This window comes from Equus asinus, chromosome 22 (genome assembly GCF_041296235.1).
Source record: "Equus asinus isolate D_3611 breed Donkey chromosome 22, EquAss-T2T_v2, whole genome shotgun sequence".
Classification (NCBI taxonomy): Eukaryota; Metazoa; Chordata; class Mammalia; order Perissodactyla; family Equidae; genus Equus; species Equus asinus.
Window position 1 is genome coordinate 63,083,476 of NC_091811.1, and position 26,777 is coordinate 63,110,252.

The window sequence follows — 26,777 nt, forward strand, 5'->3', positions numbered from 1 at the left end:
AATTGTTAGGGTAAAGGATATTCCTGTTTTCTTCATTTAAAAAATATTATTATTATTTTTTTTTATTTACTTATTTTTTGGTGGTGAGGAAGATTGGCCCTGAGCTAACATCCGTGCCAGTCTTCCTCTATTTTGTATGTGGGACAGCACCACAGCATGGCTTGATGAGCAGGGTGTAGGTCCATGCCTGAGATCCGAACCTGAAAACTCCAGGCCACTGAAGTGGAGTGCACAAACCCAACCACTATGCCACTGGGCTGGCCACCCTCCAAAAAATTATTTTTAACTGTGATAAAAAGTACATAAGATAAAACAGACCATCTTAACCTTTTTGTGTGTGTGTGTGAGGAAGATTGTCCCTGAGCTAACATCTGTTGCCAATCTTCCTCTTTTTGCTTGAGGAAGATTGTCGCTGAGGTAACATCTGTGGCAATCTTGCTCTATTTTATGTAGGATGCCACCACAGCATGGCTTGACGAACGGTGCTAGGTCTGCATCCGGGATCCAATCCTGCAAATCCTGGGCCACTGAAGCAGAGCGTGCAAACTTAACTACTATGCCACTGGGCTGGCCCCTGTCTTAACCATTTTTAAGTGTGTACTTTAATAGTGTTAAATATATTCACATTGCTGTGCAACAGATCTCCAGAACTTTTTCATCTTGCAAAACTGAACCTCTGCATCCATTAAAAGACAACTCTGCATTTCCGCCACCCTCCAGCCCCCGGCAACCACTATCTGACCTTCTGTTTCTATAAATTGGACTACTTTAGGTACGTCATATAGTGGAATCACACAGTGTTTGTCTTTTTGTAAGTGACTTATTTCACAGAGCATAATGTCCTCAAGTTTCACCATGTTGTAATACGTGTCTTTTTTGTAGGATGTTGTATTTTTTGTTCTACTTTCTGAGAGATTTCTCAACTGTATCCTCTACTTTTCCCACAAATTATTTTTCACTATACAGTCTCCTTTTAATTAAGGAGGTGAGCATAAAAATAAAATACCATAATTATAAAAATAATATACTTAGCAGGAATTAATTAAATAAATACAAACATAAAATCTTGGGATTTTTGGCCACTCTATTTTTAAATCAATTTCATTGAATTATAATTTACATATAAAAATTAACCAATTTTTAGGGCTGGCCCCATGGCCGAGTGGTTAAGTTGGCATGCTCCTCTTCAGCGGCCCAGGGTTTCACTGGTTCAGATCCTGGGCATGGCGGACATGGCACCACTTGTCAGGCCATGCTGAGGCGGCGTCCCACATTCCACAACTAGAAGGACCCACAACAAAAAATACACAACTATGTACCGGGGGGCTTTGGGGAGAAAAAGGAAAAATTAAAGAAGAAAAAAATTAGAGGCCAGCCCAGTAGCGCAGCAGAATTCGTATGTTCCACTTTGGTGGCCCGGCGTTCACTGGTTCGGATCCTGGGTGCAGACCTATGTACTGCTTATCAGGCCATGCTGTGGCAGGCGTCCCACACGTAAAATGGAAGAAGATGGGCACAGATGTTAGCTCGGGGCCAGTCTTCCTTGAAAAAAAAAATTAACCAATTTTTAAATGTTCAGTTACTTTTAACAAAGGTATACAGTTCTATAACCATCACTACAATCATAATATGTAACATTTCACCTCAAAAACTTCCCACATGCCCATTTTAGACAATCCCCTCCTCCCATCCCTGGCCCCTGGAACCACTGCTTGGGGTGGGGGCTATACTGGAATTCCCTGTACTATCTTTATAGTTTTTCTGTAAATCTAAAATTATTCCAAATACAACGTTCAGTTAAAAGAAAGAGAGACCACAAGACCTGTCCTCACCTGTTATTCATTGTGCTGTCCTGGAACCACTGTCATTCCATCACTTATCGCCCCAAAGTGGGCTGCCACCAGTATTAATTTCGTATGGCTGCTGTAACACAATTACCACAAATTTAGTGGCTTAAAACAAGCCAAATTTATTATCTTAAAGTTCTGGAGATAAAAGTTAGAAAATCAAGGTCCTAGCAGAACTGTGTTCCTCCTGGAGGCTCCAGAGGAGAATCTGCTGCCTTGTCTTTCCAGCTTCTGAAGCTTATCTGCATTCCTCGGCTCACGATCTCTTTCTCCTTCTTTAAGTCCAGCAGCACAACATCTTCAAAGTTTTCTCTCTCACATACTTATGCTTCTGTTGTCACATCTCCTTCTGTGACTCCGACCCTCCTGCATCTCTCTTATAAGGACCCTGTGACGACACTGGGCCCACCTGGGTAATCCAGGCCACTCTTCCCATCTGACGGTCCTCAGCCCAATCACATCTGTAAAGTCCCTTCTGCTATGTAAGGTGGCATGTTCATAAGTTTCACAGTTTAGGATGTGGACATCTTTGGGGATCACCTTTCTACCTAACACACACACCTATGAAATTCTAGGAAAGTTGGTTACCTGCTCGGGTGGTCAGGTAGTTGGGAGGTGTCAGGATACCAATATGGCCTTATTTACCGTGGCAAATTTCTGAACCAAGTTTTACCATACTTTGATTTGGGAGGAATGACCACAAGAGACAGGGATGGAAAGCTGGGGAGAACTGCCTATCTTACTCTGATGCCTTGGCAGGGGTTTCAATCTGTCACCTGAGCAGAGGGACTGTATTTTAATGATCTAGGGCAGGGTGAGACTTACTTGATATGGATGTTCCTAGATTGTGACCATAAACCTAGACACCACTTATGATGGAGAGATCACCCTATGTAGCAACTGGAACAATCTGATACGATGACAATCCGCAGGGACAGGTGGCGAGGGAGATACACTGATTACTTAATCCTGGGGAATGCCTAATTGCCGTAAAATTTCCCAAGTGTATGTAGCAGTCTAGGTCAACATTAGAAAGACAACGCTTTGCTTCAATTAGAAGATGGTATCAGAGACCTCACCATGCTAACTAAGCAAAGAATACAGAACACTACTAACTCTGCCATTGGCCATCAGTGTCCTCTGACATAGGGGCTGAAGGGAGAAAGTACATGAGGTACTCATGTGTTCAGTAAACGGGTGGACAGTGGTTAAAATATGATCTTAATCAAAGGGGGCATGCTACCTACGGTCACTGCTGAGAACAGGTGGATCCCATAGGTCATAGACAGAGGTGCTGAGTGCGCTGAGGTGTAGCAGATCCAGGTAGAGAAGCTAATGGGTAGTAGACACTACCGATAAAAATAATCAGGGTCACATGCAATTGGCCTTCTAGAATCTGTTTGGGGCTTGGGCAGTGGCAGGAAAGAATTTTACAGAAAGAAAAGTTACAGATTATACAACTGACCATGAATGATTACCACTTGTGCTGAATATTTTCTTTTTTCTCTTTCAAATCCACTCTCCACTGTTTTCCTCCCTTCTCGGTACTCTAGGAAATTGAACTGCATGGATGGCTTCCATACCTTCGGGCTTCCTCTTGGGTTTGGCCAAATGGGAGGCACTGGCAGGAGGACAGAAGGAGGGAAGAGAGTGAGGGAAGGCATTATTCCTCCAGCTCCCTGCCCGCAGGCTCACCTGGGTTTTCTCTGTCTACACAGGCCACCATTACAACTTCTCTCACCAGGTGCCAGTACCTGGCCTTCTCCTTTTCTCTTCAGGTGGGTGGGGAGAGAGGATGGGGGATAACAGCTCCGGAGGACTTTAGCCCAGGGTGTTTCACCTTCCCTTAAGGATTCTTTGAAGCCTGCCCAAACCTTTGTAAACAGCCCCTTTACCAAGCACTCCTCAAATACCCCCTTAAAAAAGCCATCCACCTCTGATTGATACGTCACTCAAACTAAGGAACAGATCCTACACCCAGGGGACTCATGAGCCTGGGGAGTTCAGGGGTGGCTTGGGGCACTGGGAGGTGCTTCTGAATAACAGCATTTAGATTTTGATTTAAAGGATCGCAGCCACCCTTGATAGAGGGAAATGCCTGTGTAACACTTCGGGATTCATTTATTCAATAAATAATTATTGAGCATTTGTTATCTGCCAGGCACAGGGGCTACAGCAGTGAAGAAAAATCAACACTCCCCCACCCCGTGCTAATGGACCCCTATGCAGGTGGAGGAGACAGATGATGAACAGAATAAATAAAATGTATACCATATGTTAGACGCTTTGAAGGAAAAATAAAGCCGGGAAGAGATATGGGGGAGCTGGAAAAAACTGGATGCTCAGGGAAAGCTTTAGTGAGAAAGTCACATTTGAGTAACGACCTCAAAGAAAGATGGCAAAATAGTTGCTCGGATATACAAATAGGATTTAGGATGTGAAATAAGTCCTTGAATCTTTACCTACCAGAGAGATTGTGCTGCTTTCTGTGACACTACATGAAACGAGCTATTTTCCAAAGATGCTCCAGCCAAATTTTCAATATAGCAACTGTCAGTGGTAGTGCTGATGGTGCAGAGGGTGAGCTGAGGGAGAGCGGCCATGCCGGCATCCTTTACAACATTGGGCTGCAAACTCATGCTCTCCCTTTCTAATCCTCAGAACCTGTGTGCAGTATCCCCCCCTTATTCACGGTTTCTGGTTTTGCTTTCCGCGGTTTCAGTTAGCCGTGGTCACACAGTCCAGAAGCAGATGCTCCGCCTTCTGATGTATGATTAGAAGGTCAATAGTCACCTAACACTAGGTCACAAGGCCACATCATCCCCTCGCTTCATCTCATCATGTAGGCGCTGTATCATCTCACATCAGCACAAGAAGAAGACAGGTGAGTACAGCACAATAAGAGATTTTGAGAGAGAGAGAGAGAGACCACGTTCACATACTTTTATTACAGCATATTGTTATAATTATACTATTTTATTATTAGCTATTGTTCATCTCCTACTGTGCCTAATTTATAAATTAAACTTTATCATAGGTATGTATGTATCGGAAACAACATAGTATTTCTGGGTTCGGGACTATCCTGGTTTCAGGCATCCACTGCAGGGTCTTGGACCATATCCCCATGGGTAAGGGGGGATGACTGTGTTACACTGTAAGGAAACTGTCTTCCTCTGGTGCTGCTTCTTTTAAAGATGCAGAGAGTTTCTGAAGAGTTGCCCAAAGAAGTGGCAAGAAAAGGGAGTGGTCAATAGCCAGGGACCTTCTGCCCCGGAGGCTCATCCCCATTTCCTCCCTTCCCTACCCCTCAGCTGGAACTCACCAGGAAGAATAAAAACCAGGGCAGGGCTGGGGCCCTCCTGCAGTACACAAGATGGGACCAGGTACCTGATACCTCCAGGAATAAGAGCTCGCGGGCCTGAATAACAAGATACCTGGACCAGCTAGGAATTATGTTCAGTTGCTGCTCGAAACAGAGGCACATCCATAGCGACATATAAGGGCTCATTTCCCACCTAATGGAAGTCCAGGGAAACAGGCAGTCAAAGGCTAATAAAGCTGCTCCACAAAGCCACAGAGGAGCCAGGCTTTCTTCTCCACCATTCTTAGAATGAAGCTTCCACCCTTAAAATCACCAAGTGGCTGCTTGAAAGTTCAGTTATTATATCTGCTTTCCAGGCTAGAAACAGAAGGAAAAACAGAAGGGCCAAGACAACACCTCAGCTGAGCTTTGCCAATGTCCACCTATCACCTTCCACTTAATTTTATGGTGATCAGGAAGTGATGTGTTAAGCATTTTATATTTTTACAGTACTGTTTGTTACTTACAGGCTTTTTATGAATTTTCTTATGTTTTAGAAAACTTATTTGGGGTTTTGGGTTGATGTGAAATGCATTCGAACTTTTATTGGCCAGTGACTTCACTCCCAACATCTCATTTTCAAAAATGGATTAATGACATTAAAAGGAAATGCCTATACTAGGAAAGTCCAATAGTTTACTTGAAAAAATCATTATCATCAAGTTTATTCTAACAATGTAAGCATAATCCATATCAGAGAGGTCTAGCAATATAATTCCTCCCTAATATTCTAAAGCAGATTATCATATGATCAACTCAGAAGACTTTGTAATGATTACCATGTATGCTAAGATTTTTATAAAACCTTTACCAAACATGAAATAGAAGGAAACTCCCTTTTCTTGATAAAGGTTTATTACCAAAAACTTACAGCAAACTTTTTACTTAATGGAAAAAATTTAGATGTATTCTCTTTAAGATCAGGAAAACACAAGGTTGCTCACATTCATTGGTACTATTTTCCCTGGTTCTGCAGTACCTAGTAAGCTGTATAAGAAAAGAAAAAGAAATGAAATGTAAGAATTGGAAAAAGGAGATGAAGCTCTCACTATTTCCAGATGACATGATCATATGTCTAGGAAACTTAGAATCAACAAGCAAACTATTAGCATGAATCAGAGTATTCAGAATGAGTACCAGATACAAGACAAATTGATACAAATCAATGACATTTCTCTATATGAGTAATAATCAACTAGAATATATAATTTAAACAAAAATATGAGTATCTAAAAAACTTAATTTATCAAATAATATACAGATTATCTATGAAAAAATATTCTAAACTCTATTAAGAGACAGAAATATTTGAATAAATGGAAAGATATTTTGTAAGTTTAAGGAGATAACATTATTATAAACATATCTATTCTCCCCAAATTAATCCATAAATTCTATGCAATCTCAATAAAATTCCAGCTGTATTTTTTTTTTTTTTGGTAGTTCTTACAACAGTCAGAAGTTATTTGAAAGAACAACAGTCCATAGTTGCCTAACTTTTTCAGTTGTAAAAGAAGTGCCACATGGGGAGGAGTAGGTATTAAGACATAGTACAAAACCAGGGAGACAAACCAGAGTACAGGAACAGATAAATACACACTGGAACAGAATGGAGAGTTTAGAGATAGACCCATATATATTTGAGGCTTATTACCCCATGGAAACAGGGAGAAGACCAACTTTTTGATGGATGGTTTTGGGGAAAATAGATAACCATTTGAAGAAAAGTCAGTCATATTCCTTCCTAACATGATAGTTGGATGTGGATCCTAAATATATTCAAGACTAAATGTGTAAAGTAAATTTATGAAGATAATAGAAAATTCTGTAGGAGATACATCTTTGTGACCCGCTCTGGATGCCACTCACAGACCCAGAAGTCAGGCTGCCTGAGGCTAGGGGCAATGCAATCAAACAGGCCTGGCTGGTTCTTGGGCTCTCTGTCCAAGCTTACCAGGAAGCTGCTCTTTACAGCATGGCTAGCCTGGATCTGGATCTTGGGCAATCAACATGTGGTATGGGGCATTCCTTGCCTGTTGAAGCCCCTAGACCATATAGATGACTATCTCGTTGTTAGTGCCATCAAGTCAATTCTGACTCCTAGGCACCCTGCGGACAGTAGATGAGAACCCTGCCCAGTCGTTTTGCTTCATCCTCTCTCCTTCCAGCACTACCTCAGACAATGCTCCACTGCTATTCACAGGGCTTTCATGGCCAATTTTTTTGGAAGTGAGTGGCCAAGTCCTTCTGTCTAGTCTGGAAGCTCTGCTGAAAACTGTCCACTATGGTGACCCTGCTGGTATCTGCAATCCTGGTGGCAGAGGTTTCAGCATCACAGCAACACTCAGTACCACAGTGTGACAACCACCAGACAGGTGATGAGGTTCTCCGACTGGGAAATGAACCTGGGCCAAATCTTGACCGCCAGACTACATTCCTATCTACCATACAGTAATTTCTAAGGTCGCTAGTTCTTACAAAGTCTCCTGATAGTTGTTGAGAAGCAAGGACCTGACAATTTCCCTGGTCTCTTTGACCGCTGAAATCCCTAAATTCATTGCTTACATCTTTTTTTTTTCCTAAAGAAGCTCCGATGTTTGTGGAGACATGGCTGTCCTGGATCTCGGTAAGCCCAGAATCTCTGTGGTAAGGGGCATTCCTCAGTTCCCTGAACCTTACACATACTCAGAACTTCTTTTACTTTTTTTTGAGTTTTCCAGCTCACAAACTCTTGGGATGTCTCCTGATTGTGGTTGAGGAAGATGGGGGTCTTTCCCCAGGATTCTTTGACCATGGTAGTAATATCTAAAGCCGTCTCTACCGACTTCTTCCAGACATGAAATCTGAGCTCAGAGGGGATGTTCCCCTTCCTTGGTGAGGCTGAAAGGAGCAGGCTTGAGCCCTTGATGTCTGAGCTGGTTGGGAGAGAAGAGGCCAGTCAGGAAGGACTGCCTGGGGTTGACGTCCATGGGACATGGAGAATTGATTCAGATTGAGCTACAGTGCAAGTAGAGGCTGCTGGTGGTGATGCAGAGAGGATTGGTGGTGGGGGATGAAAGACCAATGAATCACTGGGATTCAAGGGTTGGGCCATGACTGGTAGATGTTCATGTCCTGAGAGAGCATGTCGCCAGGTGAGGACATGTAGTCCAGAGACCAAGTAAGGTCTAGTAAGGGAAGGGGGACAAAAATCTGAGTGTGCTTTCACGGGAGAGGGGAAAAGGCAACATGCGGGGGTAACTGAAAGTCCATTACAAACATAGAATCCAGGGCAAAAAGCACCCTGCTGTAAGAGAGGTGCCCAGAGGTAAGGATAAAGCAAAGAAAGGGAGGGGTGGCCAGGCCCAGAGCCAACAAATGTGCTGGTGAGAGAGAGGAGCCCAAATCTGAGCACAAGAAAAGGGAGAGATGGGGAGAGTCGGGGTCTAATGACAGAGAGGACTCTGGCGGCAAGGATAAGACAACTGGTGGAGGAGATACTAAGTAGAAAATGAATAGAGCTACAGGCGAGGGATACCTTTGAGGCAGAGGAAAGGCCACCAATGGGAAAAAGGGGAGAGAGAATGTGGGGCCAGTGTCAGAGGGACTAGTGATGTTAGGATTAAGGCCAGTCATGGACATGAAAGCCAAGATGTAAGGACAGAGGCCATTGTGAAATAGGGTGGAACAGAAAAGGGGGAAAATGAGGGAGAAGAAGCAGAGGCAAGATGGGGCACTGTGAGCAAAGGTGTGACGCTGCAGGTACCTTCTGCCAAGAGGATGGTTGGTAAAGTAGAGTTAGGGACACATACTTGAAGCCTGGAAGAATCAAATCACGTTAATAATGATGCTGCAGCAGCACACTGTGTCAAAAAGACTCAAATGGATGCTAATGATGGGTAAAAATTAGGTATGAACATAGACAGGAACTACAAGGAAACAGAAAAATGAAGACCAACAATTTAATAAGATGGTGGGAAGGTGGGTGTTTTGGTTTGTTTTGGTATTCCTGCTACTGGTGTAACTTTTATTTTCATAACACTAATTTTAAAAATGTAAAGTCACTAATCTTGTAATATAATAATTTATAAAAGAAAAGATTTATCAAATGTCAGGGATATCACTGTAGTCACGGAACTCGTCTATTACTGCACACAAAGTACCCAAGTCTTGGTCAAGAATCTACACTGTCTTCATTGATCTCAACAAGAATTCTTGGTTGTTACTCGTTTTATTTCAAAGTTTTGAGACATTTACTTCTGACACACATCATATGCCACACGTGGTTGTTTTCACAATGGCCAGGTATTTTTACAGTTGAGGTCTTAAAATGTGAAGAAAGAAATCTCATCCCAGTAGCAGCATTCATTTCCTCACTCACTCACTCACTCATTCACTCAACAAATATTCCTTGAAGGAAGGAAGCAGCTATTTGGAAAAAGATGTAGGGTGGCCGGTACATGGTGGCCCTCACTTCCACAAGATTTGCTCAGTGTGTACCCCCTAGTCCCTTATTTTGTTTTCCTTTGTTTGAATTCTTTTTTTTTTTTTTTAAGGAAGATTAGCCCTGAGCTAACTGCTGCCAATCCTCCTCTTTTTGCTGAGGAAGCCTGGCCCTGAGCTAACATCCGTGCCAATCTTCCTCTACTTTATATGTGGCACAGCTGCCACAGCATGCCTTGCCAAGCGGTGCCATGTCCGCACCCGGGATCCAAACTGGCAAACCCCGGGCTGCCGAAGCAAAATGTGCACTTAACCGCTGCGCCACCGGGCCGGCCCTGAATTCTTGTCTTGATAACTTTCTCAGTACCTTTGTTCCTCTATGATTGAGGACAAGGATCCATATAAGTAAAACAAATGCTTATTGAAACCTATATACATTTGCCCATGTATAACTATGAACCATGTATAAGCTATGAATAACACTCGGGCCTTTCCACTGAAGAACTTGTGGTATGGCAAGGAGACAGAGAAATAACCTCACAATTAAATGCAGTGTGTGATTGCCCAAAGGGAGATGTACTAGCGCTGGGACAACCCTAAAGCTCTTTCTTCCTACACAGATAATCAATCTGAAAGGAAGGTTCCAATCAATAAGGTGTTCAGGAAATACATCAAAGGAGGAGACAGGCCTCAAACTGTATCAGATTTTTCACGGGATCACATGTCACTTCTGAAATGCGACATAGGAGCACAAGTTTTACAGTCAAAAACCTGTGTTGGAATCCTGACTCACTGCTTACTAGCTAGAGGACCTCTAGAAAGTGAATTAAATCTCTACGAGCCTGAGTTTCCTCATCTGTAAAACAGAAGCAGTAATTCTTTTTTTTTTTTTTAAAGATTTTAATTTTTTTCCTTTTTCTCCCCAAAGCTCCCCGGTACATAGTTGTATATTCTTCGTTGTGGGTCCTGCTACTTGTGGCATGTGGGACGCTGCCTCAGCATGGTTTGATGAGCAGTGCCATGTCCGCGCCCAGGATTCGAACCAACGAAACACTGGGCCGCCTGCAGCGGAGCTCGTGAACTTAACCACTCGGCCACGGGGCCAGCCCTCAGAAGCAGTAATTCTTAACTCACAGGATTTTTTGCCAAGGTTAATTAAATGAGATAGTAAATGCGTGTCGTGTAGAGCTTCCCACACAGTTGCTCCATAAATGGTAACTATCGCCCCTCTTCAGACTTAGAGGAGGACTCAGAGGACCACCTTGGTCTACAGCCTGCTTTGTGTGGTGCACTCGTCTCCTGATTTTTCCAGTTAGGGAATATCGAGCTAAACAAATACGATTTCCTACGTCTATACCTGGCTTTATGGGACAGGTCTTATAATTCTAAAGTACATTTTGAGGTGTCTAGTCAAGCAGCTGGACATAGACATGGTAATTGCAAGAGGTAGGGCTAACCAGGGAAAATGGGAGGACGAAACAATATGTGCCCATTTGGTGAAAGAGCAGTAGGTTGAGGAGTGGGAAGAACCAGAGGCCACAGGAAGAAGTCTAGACAGGAAGGCAGCATTTGATATCGAAGAACAGATTAACAAACAACAGATAATATTAATATTCAGGGTTGATAACTGACTTTAAGAAGATCCAGCCAGAGGAACATGTTGTTCAGCCACGTGGGCAGACAAAGCTCCTCCATACAGGGAGGCAATATTCTGAGTTCCAGGCAGGTGGGCAGGACATGGCGCTGGGCTCAGGCACTAACTCTCAGTCTGAGGAGGCGCCTGGGTATTCATAAGAATATTCCTAAAGAACTGAGGTACCAGGTTACAAGTCAGGGTTTCAAAGAGAACAAAACAGTGATCAAACTGCCGGAACTAATGCTAGATGCAGGGTTTCTCTACCTCAGTGCTACCAACATTTTGGATTGGATAATTTTTTGTTGGGGAGAAGGGGTGCCCTGCATGCTGTAAGATGTTTAGCATCAGCCCTGGCCTCTACCCACGAGATGCCATTAGTATCCCCACCCCAAGTTGTGACAATCAAAAATGTCTCCAGACATTGCCAAATGTCCCAGGGCAAGGAGTGGGAAAAATCAGCTCCAATGGAGAACCACTGGGCTAGAGGGCGCCTGGTGAGAGGCGGAGGCGGAGGCAGAGGGTCTCAGGGAGGAGCTGGTCTAGGAGGGGTAACGACCGAGGGGGCCCAGGAACACCAGTGTAGGCAGCATTCTGTCCAGATCCCCATCCCTTTTATCATTTCTGTGTAGCCTGTCCGGTCTTCTCTGTCCCCTTTTTTTCAGCACGCTTTTGCCTCCAAAAGACTGTCCCCTGGGCTTCCGTAGCTTCTTTGCCCCACATACACAAGAGCCAGAGGAACTGGGAGAGATGTGTGTGAGGGACTCCCTGGCCGAAGGGGTTCCCCAAATTCCCCTGCCCTCCCTGGGGCTTTTGCCTGATCGGCCTCTTCTACTTCCTTGCCTTCTCCACTCTTACTGGTTTCTTCTGGGAACACGGCCATAATAAATCACAGCATACAAATCTCTCCTGAAGGCCTGCTCCCAGGGAACCCAGCTCAATTCAGCCAGTAAGGCTGGAGTCGAAGGACAGAGTCAGGTGTGAGAAGGAAGTCCAGGAGGGCAGTTCGGAATGAAGACTACGAATGGCAAGTCTGGCCTGAAGCCCCCATCAACGTGGTTTCCAGTGGGAGACAAGGCAATGAGACAGGTGATTTAAAGGAGCAAAGGATGACCAGCGTGGTCTTGGTCTCAGGAAAAGGTGGAAAGCAAGAATAAAGCACAAGGTCTTAAGGTGGTACAAAATAATGGAACTATTAGAAAAAAACACCTCTAGAATAATTTGTTGTTAATATTAAATATCTTCACAGAATTCATCACAACCACAGGCTGAAAGAGTCCATAATCCTCTGGACTATGAAAATGCTGCAGTGGAGTATTTCAATCTCTACCTCAGTAACACAGAAAGACCCTGGCAAACCTGTATACTGTCCCCTCCTACTTTCGCTGGTGAAAACATTCTGGGAGCTATGGGAGTGGAGGCCATCGATCAGGGGTGACTGTTGCTTCTGTCTTTTCAGAGCAGAACTATTTCTGCACCATTTGCACTCCAGGATACAAGGAGTTAGGGAAGGACCAGCTAAGAGATGTCTTGTAGTAAAGATGGCTGTTTTGTTAAAAAACTGTTCCTTTATAGTCACTTCAGTGTTACTGCCATTCTACAAAACACCAACCAAACTTTGATGTGCCACACATAAGAACCATTTTTGTGCTCTGAAAGCAGTTATAACAAAGACAGAAAATAATGAGTTTAAAAATAATTTTTTTTTGTTTTTTTGAGGAAGATTAGCCCTGAGCTAACTGCTGCCAATCCTGCTCCTTTTGCAGAGGAAGACTGGCCCTGAGCTAACATCCGTGCCCATCTTTCTCTACTTTCTACGTGGGATGCCTACCACAGCATGGCTTGATGAGCGGTACCATGTCCGCACCCGGGATCCGAACCGGCGAACCCCAGGCTGCCAACGCAGAATGTGCGAACTTAACTGCTGTGCCACCATGCTGGCCCCTAAAAAATAATTTTGGAGAGTAACCTTAAGAAAGATACAAGCAACTTATCCTTACATCTAGAAACGCAGTGTTGGAAATAGTAAATTATAGGTTCTCTACTCATAATTTGCCTTTTGTAATCATTTCTTTATTCTGTAAAGAAATCATCTGTATTCTTCAGCCAGTATGTAATTTAGACCAGTCAGTAAGTTATAATTTTTAATTCTGAAAATTAAAGCTTAAGGGATTCTTTGAGAATATGTTTTAAGAAATACATAGACAGCATGTACCAAGAGGCATTAAAAACTAACCATTTCTGGTAAAATTCTTTTTAAAGTAAACAAGTAAAAAGTAAAATTCTTTTAAAAGAAAAGTCAAAAAAGAAAATTGTAAAAATGAATTAATTTCAGGAAAAGTAATTCAGAGTGAGAGAATTAATGATGACACAGGAAAAAATAATAGAGTGAGACTACTTAAAACATAATTACTGATAAAAAGTGGGTAAAAAAGCATTTATAAATACATTTGCAAATAAAATTTCTTATTAATTCATTCAACTAACAGACCTCTGATAGGTTTTCTTCAGCATACATGCCTATGTTCTGTACCATGGGAACACCTTACCCTGACCCCATAAAACCAATCACCCTTGACCACAGCTGTTTGGGCCAGGGGTGTCCCCCTGCTCCAAGGACAGTTGATCTGTATTCCCTTCAGTGACCTAGGAAGTGGCCCAGCAAAAAGCATAGCACAATCGGAACACACCATCTATAGTATTCGATTTGCTGAACTACTTAGGCTCTTTTTCTTCAGAAATTTGAATGTGATGCATAAAAGGAAAGTATATAGTTGGTAGGGTAGTGAGACAGAAGCTAAATAGACTGAGAAAGAAGAGCAGCAGAGCCTTGAGGTAGCAGGAGACACGAGGAAGCCGAACCTCAATGACAGAGCATTGGGACTGAGGCAACTGGCTGGCAGAAGCAGGAGAAATACTAGCAGACATAGAGTGGATGTGTCTCGGTAACACTTAAGCATTAGAGGAGGGAGAAGGAAGCGGAACACATCTGCTGCTGAGATTAATCAAGCAGTTATGGAGGCCAAAGCGCTTTCTAGTTCCCAAACTACACTGCAGGCTCTGTGAAGCCACACCTTTCCTATTCCCATAGGGCCTGGCTTTGTGCCTGGAATTCCTTTCTCTCTTATTTTCACATGTATTCTTTCTTTGAACCTCTGCTGCTTGAGGTATCTAAAAGGATCGAACTAGCACACCATGTAAAGGAGTTTAGACTTTAATCTTAAAACAACAGAAAATCGTAAAAGGGCTTCATATTTTCATTTTAGAAAGAAGACTCTAGGACCAGGAAATAAATAGAAAATGGACTGGAGGTAAGGATTATACTTTGGAAATTGTTGTTTTAAACCAGTGAGTGATGATGATGGCCTGAACCAAGCTAGTGAGAACGGAGAAAAGCCGGTGAAGTGGAAGGTTAGGAAAGGGGATGAATGAACAGAATTTGACTCAGCTGAGACGCAGTGGATGTGGAGCAGGAAGAGCCAAGTTTGATTCTCAGTTTCCCGGTCTGGACAAGCAGATGGATGGTTGAGCCTTTCATGGAGAAAGATAATGTACGAAGAGGACCAACTTCTTTTTGGGGAGGAGTGTTAGGTGCCAATGAGACTTCTCGGTAAAGATGTCCAGCAGGCAGTGGAATATTCATGTCGGGATCTCACACAAGAGCTCTGGATTTATAAGCTTGTGTATAAGGGCTTGATATCATGACTTTCAGAGATATCCAGGTAACAGTTTCTAGTTTTGTTTCCATAGCACTAAATTCAGGAAATGTACTTGGACTAGATTGTTAGCCCAGGGAGGCTGATAATAAAGAATCTGTTCATGTCTGAATATTTGCTATACTGTACCTTAGCTATCACGTTGTGCCTTGTAGAACTCGGAGACTAATGGGCTACATTGCTTAGGTGAGGTGGTTTCTAGAGAAGGCTACTTACAGGACTAGTCTAGCTTTATGTGTATAAGCCTAGGACTGGGAGGGGATGTGAAATTTCCAGAAGGTTTGATGTTATGTATTCCAGAAGGTCTGAGAATTTGGAAGGTTTAAAAGCTTGCGCTTTCATTCTTAGCTGATATTGCAACTACATTCCTTTCTGCATCCCTTAGATAAGTAAACCCAAGTGGTGTCTCTGTTGTGGTATTTCTGTTAATCTAGACATTCTATTGGTATTTGTCAATATGGAGGTTATACAGGGTGATATCAATCTATCAATAGATCGGGAGTAAGTGAAACCATCGGTGTGCATAAGATCACTTGGGGAGAATAAATTAAGAAGAATAGAGAGCATAGGATTCTGGGAAACACTAACAGACAAGGAATAGGTGGGAGAGAAAAGTCCAAGAGGACAATAAAGAATGATGGTGAAATCTGAGGGATTGAACATAGAAAAGTAGATTGAGTAATATTTGTATTTCATCACTAAATTGAGACAGATATTTCAGAATATGACACAAGCTTTCTTGTTACACATGAATACATGCTCATTTTTAAATAGATAAGTTTTCTAAAAGATTCATAACAAAGGATCAGAAAAAGGCACGAGTTTCCTAATTTTCAACTAGAAGGTTAAAACTTGCTGATAATTAAGTCTTTTTATAAGTTAATAAAAGACTTAGCATGTGTAATGATCACAAAAGAGCTACCATTTTCTACTCCCTAATTAAAACATGTACTCAGTCCTTACTGTGTGCCAGGCATTGTGCTTTTCCTGCAATATCTCAATTAGACATTAGAACCACCGCATGAGGAAGGCACTTGTATTTTCTTCTTTTAAAGATGTGGAAACTGAAGATTAAGTTAAGTAATTTGCTAGAGTCACCCAGGGAGTAACTAACAGGGCTGAGATTCCAACTTAGGGTTTTTTGACTGCAGAACGTGAGGTTTAACCACTACTTGATAACGCTGTGAAAGCATTACTTATGGTAATAAAAGGTTAAATTAATCAGGCCTTTGTTAATGTAATTTTCAGTGAAGACAGATTTTGTAGCCACAGAAGACCATTTTACATTACATCAACACTTAGAGGTGTGCTACAATTTTTGAAAGTACTTCTTGAGGTACTTGAGAACGATAATATATATTTGAATAATTTGTTTTTGCTATTAAAAGAGAAATGATTCTGTTTTTCGGAATGCTAACTCCTGAGTTTAGCTGATTTCTTAACCTGTAGAATCAAAAATTATTTTTACATCTGCTAACTTGCTTAGTTTTGGCATAAAGTCACGCATTGTTTCTGGGGCAGTACAATCTCACGGGGCATATGTAGACAGAAAACTATTAATTTTTGTTTTTTAAAAGAAATTTACAGAATACTAAATATAGGTAATTGTTACACCTTAAGAAAATTTTAGTTTTTCAAATTGTTATAAGTATTGTTTTCAATTAATGAATTCCAATCGCATTCCTTCAACTATACATAACAGAGATGTAAAAGACTCTGATGATTTTGAATCAATCATGCCAAAGTTACTAATAGCAAAAAAATTAAATTTCAAAAGCAAAATCGTCTACATAGGAAAGGCACTGGGTGGGAGTTTGATCCTAGATAACTGGGCCATTTATTAGAGGACCATTTTTAAATGCTCCCTGAGACCCCAAGAATAAGGTCTGCCACATATTGCACCTAAGCTTTTTTTTTTTTGCCAAATTCACAGCTTTTAATAGATAAAGCTTATACCGTAGGAGCTGTCAAATTTCCCAGAAGTTGTGAAATAGGCACAGATGATCTACACTACTGTTTCCGGAGCTCCCTACTCATCTGCCACCTCCAACCATCCTTGCTTTGCTGCTTCTTGAAATGAAAAAATATATATATTTAGTTTACAAAGTACTTGCGGTTCAAGGCCTTCTTATTTTACAGTCAAACACTGCCGCCCACTGACAATCCCACAGTTCACCGTCTTCCATCCGGAAAAGGTGTTATCGGCTCAGCTGTCTGAAGGTGTTTATTTCTTCATGTCCTACCTCTACCCTCGTTCAGCCTTTCCCTCCACCTTTCTCTGCTCCCTCCTCAGTAGCTGCGAAAAGTCTTGTATAAAAGTATACTGACCTGGATCTTCGGAGAAGCCCAGATGATTTTTCTGTTTATCTTTCGTCACCTGTATTTGGCTTTCCCATCAGTTCCTTGTTTAAGCATCACAACTCTGTTTTAGGTAGGGTATTCCTTCATCCCACAAATATTTATTGATCATCTACTGTGTGCTAAGCACTGTCGCAGGCGCTGGAGATACAGCAGGAAACAAAACAAACCCCAGCGCTTCTGAAGCTTTCCTTTTGGCGGGGAGCAGGGCCGGCGGCTCGGGGAGGGGGCCGGGTCGCGCGGCGCCGGGTGGGGAACCGAGGGAGTCCGGCTTTTATTCGGGGTGAAGGGGAAAGCCAGCGGAGGGTTTGGAACGTTTTATCGCTCATTTCACAGATTAAGAAAATAAGTGACTACTCCGCAGGAAGTGCACCAGGGCGCTTTGTACAACTCTCTGGAGGAACAGCAATTTAGGTCCTGGGGAGTAAATGAACAGGAAGTAGGCGTTGATTTGGGGCTACCGGCCCAGAGACGCGACGGGGCAGGAACGAAGAGGGACAAGACAAACGATAAATCCAAAAGGAAGCGAAGTGTTTACACCGAAATACAATTTAACACAAACATACGCGAGGAGATACGCCAAGGAGGACCCGGGGCTCCGTTCAGACCCTTGTCACCGAAAAAACCGAATCCGGACGAGGCTATCCGCCAGCACCCCAACCCTACGCGGCCGCCGGCAGTGCAGCCGGGGAAGCGCCCCGCCCGGAACTGGGCCCGCCCCCAGCGTGACCCCGCCCCCGGCCGCGCCCCGCCGGCGGCTCGTCACCTGGTTGGCTGCTGCGGGGGCGGTGTCCGCGGTCCCGGAAGTGCGGTTGACGTGTCCCGGCCGCGCTCGGAATTGTGGGCGATTCGGCTAATGGCGTCGGCGAGTCAGGGCTGCCCGGGGGGCCGGCGCTGAAGCGTTCTGCCAGGTTGGCCGGTGACGGCCGGGGCAGCCGGGCCCCGCGGCAGCGGGAGGGACCTGCCCGACTGGTGGGCTCCTCGGCCAGCGCCGGCGGAGCCTAGCGGGGCGGGGCGGCTGCGGGGGGCGCCGCGGAGAGGAGCCGGGGAGTTGCGAGGAGGCTGCGGGGGGCGCTCGGGCTCGCTCCGGGTTCGCCGCCCAGGCCCGGCCGAGCCCCCGCGGAGCCCTAGGGGCGGGCTGCCGAAGGGCCGGGGCCGCCGGGAGGCAGCCAGTGGCCCCGAGGCGCTGACAGTGCCGGAGTCCGTTTGCGCCGCTCGGAAGTCGGCTCGCAGTTCGGGGGATCATGTCCGGCACCAACAGCCCCGAGGCGGTGAAGAAGCTGCTGGAGAACATGCAGAGCGACCTGCGGGCCCTGTCCCTGGAATGCAGGAAAAAGTTCCCGCCCGTCAAGGAGGTGAGCCGCGGCGGCGTCGGGCGAGGGCGCGGGGGCCGCCCGGGCCGGTCCGCGCGGGCCTTCGCCCCGGTCCTTTCCCTCCGCCCTCCCCTGTCCCGATTCGCGAGCCGGCGGGCTGTCCCGCAAGCGCCCTTTACACTTTCCTTTGGGGAGGCCTCAGGCGCTTTGATTTCCTCTGCTCCCCTCTCCTCCGATTAGGGATGAAGTTCGCGGAGGGAGCCGATTCGGCGATTTCACCTGGATGTGTTGTAACCCTCGGCTCTTCTGGCTTAGCCAAGCCAGAGTGGTCAGACTTAGGTTTGTTGCTTCTGAAAGCTCATGTCCACCGTTGTGGAGCCTCTCCGCTCCTCGCGTTTGTAGTGTGTATCACTGAGTCAGAAGCAGCTGTGCTTCTTGCCGTGTGTCATGCAGCTTAGCTCCGTATCGATCCCAAGAAGGATTAATAAATTACCCCGAGACACCAGTTTACGACAGACGTTGAAGACCCACAGTACCATGTTCAGCCTTGTCAAGAGCAGTCCTGTAATGGGAGACCTGGGCTCGGAGTCGAATGGAGTACACTTGGATTTAAGTGCTAGCAATACGTGTTACCTAACCTCTTTGAGCTTCAATTTTCTTTCAGATGTAAAATAGGGTTAAAGGGTGGATTTATTAGATTATGGTGGGAAAGTCGTCAGCTCAAAAAGGGTATTATTAAAGAGGCTTAATGGTAGCTACAAATTAAAATTCTCCAAGTATTTTCTGAATTGAAATTTTTTAACGTTTAATCCCTATTGGCTTTTTCTCTTAAGATGCCATTTTAGTTGTCTTAAACTTTTTAAAAACGCTACTCAGTTTCTTTTCTCATTTCTGAAATAAGATATTCCAGTGGCATTTTTGTAAAAGCAATTATTTTATTTCTATTCTTATTTAATGTAGTTTGGTATACCTGGAGTTTTTTACTATTTGCCCTAAAAGGTCACCAAGGAATTCTGAAATGTTTTCATACTTACCTAAATGTTTTGCCTTTATTATTATGAAGATTCTGTAATTAAACTTACCCAATAAAGTTTGGATTGTAGGCTTCCAAGGAACCCTAACTTTTCTGTAAGTGCTTTGGTCTCGGTCTTCCACAAACTCCATCTAGTATTTCTTTAATAAAGTAAGCAAGTATTACCCAGAGATGGAAACCAGATATGTCTTTTTTTGAAAGATGACTGTTATATGTTTTATGTCAGATATTCACTAGTATGTTTTGATATAGATTTTCATTATTTTCTCTATATCATCTCCTGTTGAAAGTTAAAACAAGTAATTTTAAGAAATTAAGCTGTTTTAAAGAATTTTAATGAATTAGTCTGTTCTAGTTGTAAGAGAAATGCTCTCATTTAGAAAATGTCAAATCCTATTTTGTAATTTTTATTTTATTTTATTTTTTTATTTTTGGTGAGGAAGATAGTCCCTGAGCTAACATCTGTGCCAGTCTTGCCCTATTTTGTATGTGGGACGTGCCACAGCATGGCTTGATGAGCAGTGTGTATATCTGCGCCCTGGATTTGAACATACAAATCCCGGGTCACTGAGGCTGAGCATAGGAACTTAACCACTATGCTGGCCCCCTATTTTGTAATTTTAACAATAATTTATAGAACTCACAGTTCCCAGTTCTTATAATTCATATAAAAACTATGATTCCTCTATATTACAGGCCTTTGTGGGCTAGCTTGGAAATTTAATTGCCATTTATTACATTATTTCTGTTGGAAAATGCATTCAGAGTTCCAAACAGGTGACTTAAACGAGGCTCTAGAACTCAGTCCATTTCTGATCTAGGAACTTTCAATAAAGCTCATGAGCTTTTTTTCCTTAAACATTGGCTAAAGAGGTGTTTAGTAATTGCAGCCAGTCTTTGAGGTAATGGCAAAACTAATTCTGGATTTGATTGTCTCTGGTACATAGTTTCCTGTATAGTGCACGCTTTACAAGAATTTGTTGAATGTAAGACCTTTGATTCCTTACCCAATGGCACTTTTCATATACTTTGGGCCCTGCTTTAGGAACTGAAAAATGACCTTGACTGTGCCACAAGTTTAAAACAATAATAAAGTAATTAGCCTAATAGTGATGATCTTTTAGGAGAGAGCCTTGACTTTCAAGAAATATTTTGGTTGAATTAAATTTTCCGTGGCAATTTAATAGCAGTGCCAAATTTTGGCTTTTGTTCTTTGAAGAACTGGTAAGTTTTCAGTTTTATTTATTTGGGGGAGGGGGGGCGGGGAGGAGGTGGGCTGTGCTTGGTAGACCCTAAGGCAAAACCTTTCTAAGCATAAGAAACTTTTTCATCTATATATCGGTGTACTAGTTAACACTCTCCCAGTATCTTCACAGCTATTACCTGAAAAATACTCGTTTGGAGTATTTTTCCTATAAGACTACTCAGGAACTTAACACAGTGCAGTGCTAATCGCATATATGCTTCGGAGGGAATGTCTCCTGCCTCAGCACTTTTTAAACAAGGTGGAATGAAGGAGACCTTCTATATTTAGTCTTTATTTTAAGTTTTTAGTGGTTTCTACTTTTTTGGCCGTATGCTTGGCTGTAATTTTTTTTAAATTAATGATAAGCTGGATTTTTTTAAGATTTCAAATCGTTAGAAAAACAGAAGAAAAGAGTATTCATAAAGGATAGTGCCTTATTTACTGATATCTACTTTTTTGGATTTTTTACATAGTTTTCCCCATCTTGTTTTCATTTATAAATCTATGCTTCGCATGTTAAGTTGTTTTTTATAGTGGCTATAATTACACTGTCATTTTATAATAAAGGTAATAATTAAATAATAACAGCAATGCCTTCCTTCTTTTTTTTCCTGTTTTCTTTCTTAGTCCTTAAATGTAAACATTCATGCTTCAGTGTAACTTTTTTTTTTTAAAGGTATGCTTTTTTGAGGAAACATTGTCCCTGAGCTAACATCTCTTGCCGATCTTGCTCTTTTTTCTTCTTTCTCCCCAAAGCGCCAGTACACAGTTGTGTATCTTAGTTGTAGGTCCTTCTGGTTCTTCCATGTGGGATGCCGCCACAGCTTGGCCTGATCAGCAGTGGCTTGATGGTCTGAACTGGTGAACCCTGGGCTGGTGAAGCAGAGTGCTCAAACTTAACTGCTCTGCCACCAGGCTGGCCCCTCAGTGTAACTTTTTTTAGCACAAGTGTACTGACTAATTTGTTCTGGAATATTTGTGTGAAAAATTTTTTCTTTGTCCTAAAAATTACTTTAAAGCTTTGTAAAATCACTTCTATATTATTGATATTCACTGGTTTTGGAGGCAGTAACGTCTGAAACTTTATGTATTTAATGAATAAACACTTTTTGGTTATTTCCTGTTTGCAGGCCCTACTCTGGAAACAGATGAGGGGAATCTGACTGAGCTTGGAAGTGTGGCCAGAGAGAGTTTAATGCTTGAGCTGAGTCGTAGTAGCATGAGTAGAAGGTAGCCAACAGAAGAAGTGGGAGGTGAGGTCATTCTAGGCAGAGGAAATAGCACGTGTTTGTATTCCATGTAAAATAAATTTCATGTTTAAGTGATTGGGAGCCATTAAAGCTTTTGAAGAGAGAGAGTCATAGGATCAGTTTATATTTAGTAGTATTACTGTAACAGTATTGGTGGGAAGAATTAGAAGGGACTGAGATTGAGGCGAAGCGAGCAAATTTTTAAAAATGATGATTGCCTGCATTACAGTAGCAGTAGAGGTAGACAGAAAGTTGCTTGCATTGTGGGAGACATGGCTGAAAGAGTATGGATTAAAAAGACATTAAGCAGGTAAAATTACGAGGGTATAGTGACCTTTTGTATAATATAGAGAAAGAAATCTATCATGCCTCCCAGGTTTTTGGCTTGGAAAACTGGGTGGATCACTAAGAGAAGGATCATAGGAGAAGCAAATGTTTTAGTGCCAAAAAGAGTAGTCATGAATATATTAAGTTTAAGATTTATGTGTGACATCCAAATGGAACTGACCAGTAAGTAGGTGTTTGAAAATGATGGTTTGGTACTTAAGAGAGAGGTCTAGAATTTCAGATTTAGGAGTATCAGTTAGTACATGATAGTAGAAGCCACAGGACTAGATAAGATGGGTTAGAAAGAGTGAATAGAGTAAGCATATCAGGGCTAAAGAAAGAACTTTGGGAAGTAACAGCATTAAAGGGAAAGAGGCAGCTGGGCAGGCTAAGATTAAGGATATGGGAGAGACAGGAGAGATAGGAAGTTGTGGACAGTTTGGCCTGTGGCCTCTGTTTTCTTGGCGAGATAGGAAACCAGCTTGTTGCTAGGAGTAGTTAGTGATGAAAGAAGTGATGGGTAGGAAGTTTGAGGGGAGCACTGGATCACTTTGGAGAAGTGGAGGAGATATTGACTTGGAACACTTAAGAGTCTTGGCAGGAAAAGTGATTGAAATGATGATGGATCATGAGATGTAGGTTGGATTCCCAAAGAAGGAAATCCAACAGAGCTTTGATCTGTTAGAAGAAGATGGAGGGGCTAAGGGGCTAGGGGCACCAGTTTAATCAAAGAGCAAATGGAGTTGGGGAGTGGGAGAGCTAGATGGACAGGGATTGGGATAATAGTGGGGATATTGGATTTCAGATTGCCAAGTAGTGCTGCTCTGGAGGATGATGAAGTCCAGGGAGTGGGTGGTAGAAGAGGAGAGGGAATGAAAGTCATGTGAGCTGTGGTAGTCAGAATTAGGGTTTTGGATGGGTCTCTCTCTCTGTCTCTTAATAAAGTGGAGTCAGTAAGGGTGTGCGTAACAAAGTACGATAGTCTTCCAAGGCTGTGTACTGTGTTTCCTCTTGCCCATTCAGGCCCGATAGAAGTTGGTTGGCAGGAGTTTTTGCCTAAAAAAGCAAAGTTTCCTGTGGTAGAGTTCCTCAGTGTCCAGTGTTTTTAGGCATGAGCTGGCTGAGGGGGACTTGGTGAAAGGGACGCCTTATACTTAGCGTCAGCAGGATTCTCCCTTTAACCAGCTATTTGCGAACTGAGGCCCAAGTCATTTGGCTCTTCTGGTAGGGAGAAGCTCCTTTTCAGGACATTATGACGATGAAGAGTCAGGGCTGGATAATGTTTACGTGCTTAATTGGGAGCTATTTTTGTTCAGTATTTTATAATATACTATAGTTTTTTCCCATTGTCATTGGTTGGAGAAATTTGCTCATGATACAACCAGTTGTGTTTTTTCCTTCGTAAGCATAATAAAATAAATCCATGTTTTATATACTGAAATGTTTTAATAATTTATTCAAAAAAACTTGCCAACACAGGTCAGAACAGTATGACAAGAGTGGTAAGGAGTTATAAGTCATTTTGGTCAAGACTTACTTTCCTACATAATGCAAATTTATATAACTTTGGCCTTTGTTTTTGAGTCTGCTTTTTCTTTTTATGCTGCTGTTGATTTTATTCCAGAAAAGGTACATTAGCTTTCTAAGTTCTCATTAAATTCGTTTTCTTCTGATAAATATTTTAGATGTTAACTTCAAGAGTAGTATAAGCAATAACTTTTTCACTGACTTCTCAGAAAATTTTACTAGCTTATTGCAGTGTCGTAAGAGCATTTTATAGTGAGAGTCCTTTAAAAAGCTTTTGATTAATCTGTAGCATACTTTATATATTTATGAAAGTTAGTACCACGACCATTGAAATTTGTTAAAGTAGAAAACCTAACAGTTTATTTTTTACTAAGTTTTGACCATTGTATTTTTGTGTGTGTGAGGAAGATTGTCCCTAAACTAACATCTGTGCCAGTCTTCCTCTATTTTGTATGTGGCACACTGCTACAGCATGGCTTGATGAGCAGTGTGTAGGTCCATACCCAGGATCTGAACCTGTGAATCCTGGGCCACCAGAGCAGAGTCCGTGAACCCAAACTCTACGGTACCAGGCTGGCCCCTGACCATTGTATTTTTATTTTCATGTAGACAATGGATAGAGGGCAAAGATGAATGAAAACATATTTCAGTCAAAAAGAATGTATTATCTTCTTAGCACTGTGTTTTGTGTGATATAGAAGCAATAAAAGACATTGTTCCTGGCTTATAAACCAAAAAAGAAGACATACTTCAAAAGTGTAATTCTTCTTTTTTTCTTTTATGTAAGTGTAGCTTATTTTCAGCCATGTACAAAACATTGGGTTTTGCTATTACTCTTATAATTTAATAGAAATTTATTAGTTTCCTAAGTGTAAAGCATGCCAGGAGATGCAGAAATGAATGAGAAACTGCCTTTATCTTCCTGAAGTTAACTCAAGGTTGAGTAAAATATTCTCTCTCCACTAGGCTAGGAACTTTGCATTCATTGACTATTGCAACATGCCATTCCAGTTTTACACATGAGGAAACTATGGTTTAGAGAGGTTCGGTCACTTGCATAAGGTAGTAAAGCTGGAAAGTGGAAGAAGTGGGATGTGAATCCATGTACATCCATTTCTAACCCCTCTTCTTTCCGTTATAGCATGCTGCAGATGCCTTTAAAACATCCTTAACTTATTTTTATCATTGTTCTCATTCATCCGCCTTGCTTCATTATTTGTTATTATTCGTCATTCTTTCCATCTTGGAATTCTCTCATTTTGACTTTTGTGGCAGTCTACTTTTGTATTTCTCCTCTCCATCTCAGTATTCTTTCTCCTTTTCTTTACATATAAATGCATCTCAAGTTTTGTCTTCAGCCTCTTCTTTCTCCATGCTCATCCCCTTAGCATTGTCATCCTCTCCCATTGCTTCTGGCTTTACCATAATGCTGGCTCCTAACTCTGCTTCACTAACTTGAGCTATTTCCAGCTGTCGAACACATCTACCAGAATATCTTTCACACATTTCAGATAGAACTTCTTGTAATTGAACTTATTTTCCTCAAAACTTGTCCTTTCCCACCACTTCACTTGTTCTGTTAGGGCTGTTTATCACTGTTGCTTACCTTGGTCATATTTGGCTCTCTTCTCACCCTCAGTTCTCTTTATTCATTGTCAGCTGTTCCTTCCAGCTCTGTAATTTCTAACACAACTCTCCTTTTTTCTATTTTCTCAGCTGTTATTCTAGTTGCAGGTTTCAGTCTTATGCCTGGCCTTTGATAGGCATTAATGGCATGAGAGACAAACCATTCTGTATGTTACCATCAGACTAGTATACTTAACCAGCTCAGAAACCCTCAGTGGCTTCTCTGTTTTTATGGAACTCCTTAGCATAGCGTTAAGACCCTCTTGATCTTCCCAACCTTCCTTTCCACTTTGATCACCCTCAACTTTTCGTTTTATCTTTATGCTTCAGCCAAACTATTGCTGCTGAGTATTCTCCAAATATACCCTGCTGCTTCCTTCTTCTATGCTGTGCTTTCTGAGGTTTGTTTTGCTGCCTGGAATCACCTCCTCCCATCTTTCTTTTAAATTAAAATCCTACCTTTCCTTCAATCCCACTTTAAATGTTGCTCATCCATTTGTTGCATGGATTAACCAACTTTACAGATAATTTCTTCCCTCATTCATTTGTTCATGAAATAATTTTTGAATATTTACTGTGTGCCGTATACTAGCTAGTTGCTAAAGCAAAAACAGTTGCAGCTTCTGCCCAGGATTTTCAAGTTAATGTTCCTCTGCTTTATTACCTTTCTTTTAGGCTTATTTTAGAAGTTATTTTCTTATAGCTCTTATATTTTACCTTCTGTTACAGTTATTTTAGTATTTTTTTCTTTTCTAAACAGCTCCTTAAGGGTCAGTTTTGCGTCTTGTTTATCCTTCTGTCCACCATAGTACAAAGCATTTGTGTATCTAGGAGGTGCTAATAGATTCTTGTTGGAGACTAAATTTTTAAAAAGAAAAAGGATACCGTATACATAGGCATACCACATATATATTTTTAGTTAGCTACGTGTAGTCTGCATTTCAGTCTTTCGTTTGATAGGTTATGTTAGAGAAAAATTTTTTGTTTCCTAGAAGCCAGAGGTTTTTTGGTTTCTTTTTTTAGTCCAGAGGTTTTGAATAGGGTGCCGTGTAAGTTTATGTTTTCCAAAGCTTTGGGAGTGTGGATTTATTGCCTATTACAGGAGAAGATCTTAT

General features: G+C 42.2%; 1 protein-coding gene and 1 long non-coding RNA gene across 8 annotated transcripts in view; one reads left to right on the top strand and one right to left on the bottom strand.

The window, feature by feature from the left end:
• Positions 1-1,067: 1,067 nt before the first annotated feature.
• LOC123279959 (uncharacterized) lies at positions 1,068-18,050 on the bottom strand. 2 transcript variants are annotated; one of them, XR_011497103.1, is made up of 5 exons: positions 17,907-18,050; positions 17,311-17,757; positions 3,313-3,468; positions 1,833-1,923; positions 1,069-1,542 (listed from the first exon to the last, which is right to left on the bottom strand). It is a non-coding gene; the product is annotated as an uncharacterized lncRNA (long non-coding RNA). The 2 variants fall into 2 exon arrangements; XR_011497102.1 differs by lacking the exon at positions 17,311-17,757 and having other exon boundaries at positions 1,068-1,542.
• Positions 18,051-18,444: 394 nt separating this feature from the next.
• Positions 18,445-26,777, top strand: part of MON2 (MON2 homolog, regulator of endosome-to-Golgi trafficking) — a 106,813-nt gene continuing 98,480 nt past the window's right edge. For 5 of the 6 annotated variants that reach the window (XR_011497108.1, XR_011497107.1, XM_044756342.2 and 2 more), the window contains exon 1: positions 18,445-18,695. Coding sequence is in view for 3 of the 6 variants with exons in the window: in XM_044756342.2 (XP_044612277.2) it covers positions 18,585-18,695 (111 nt within the window). In the remaining 3 variants the exon portion in view is untranslated. Of the gene's footprint in view, positions 18,696-22,163; positions 22,186-26,777 lie in introns of those variants that run through there. The other variant, XM_070494907.1, reaches the window with a different exon arrangement.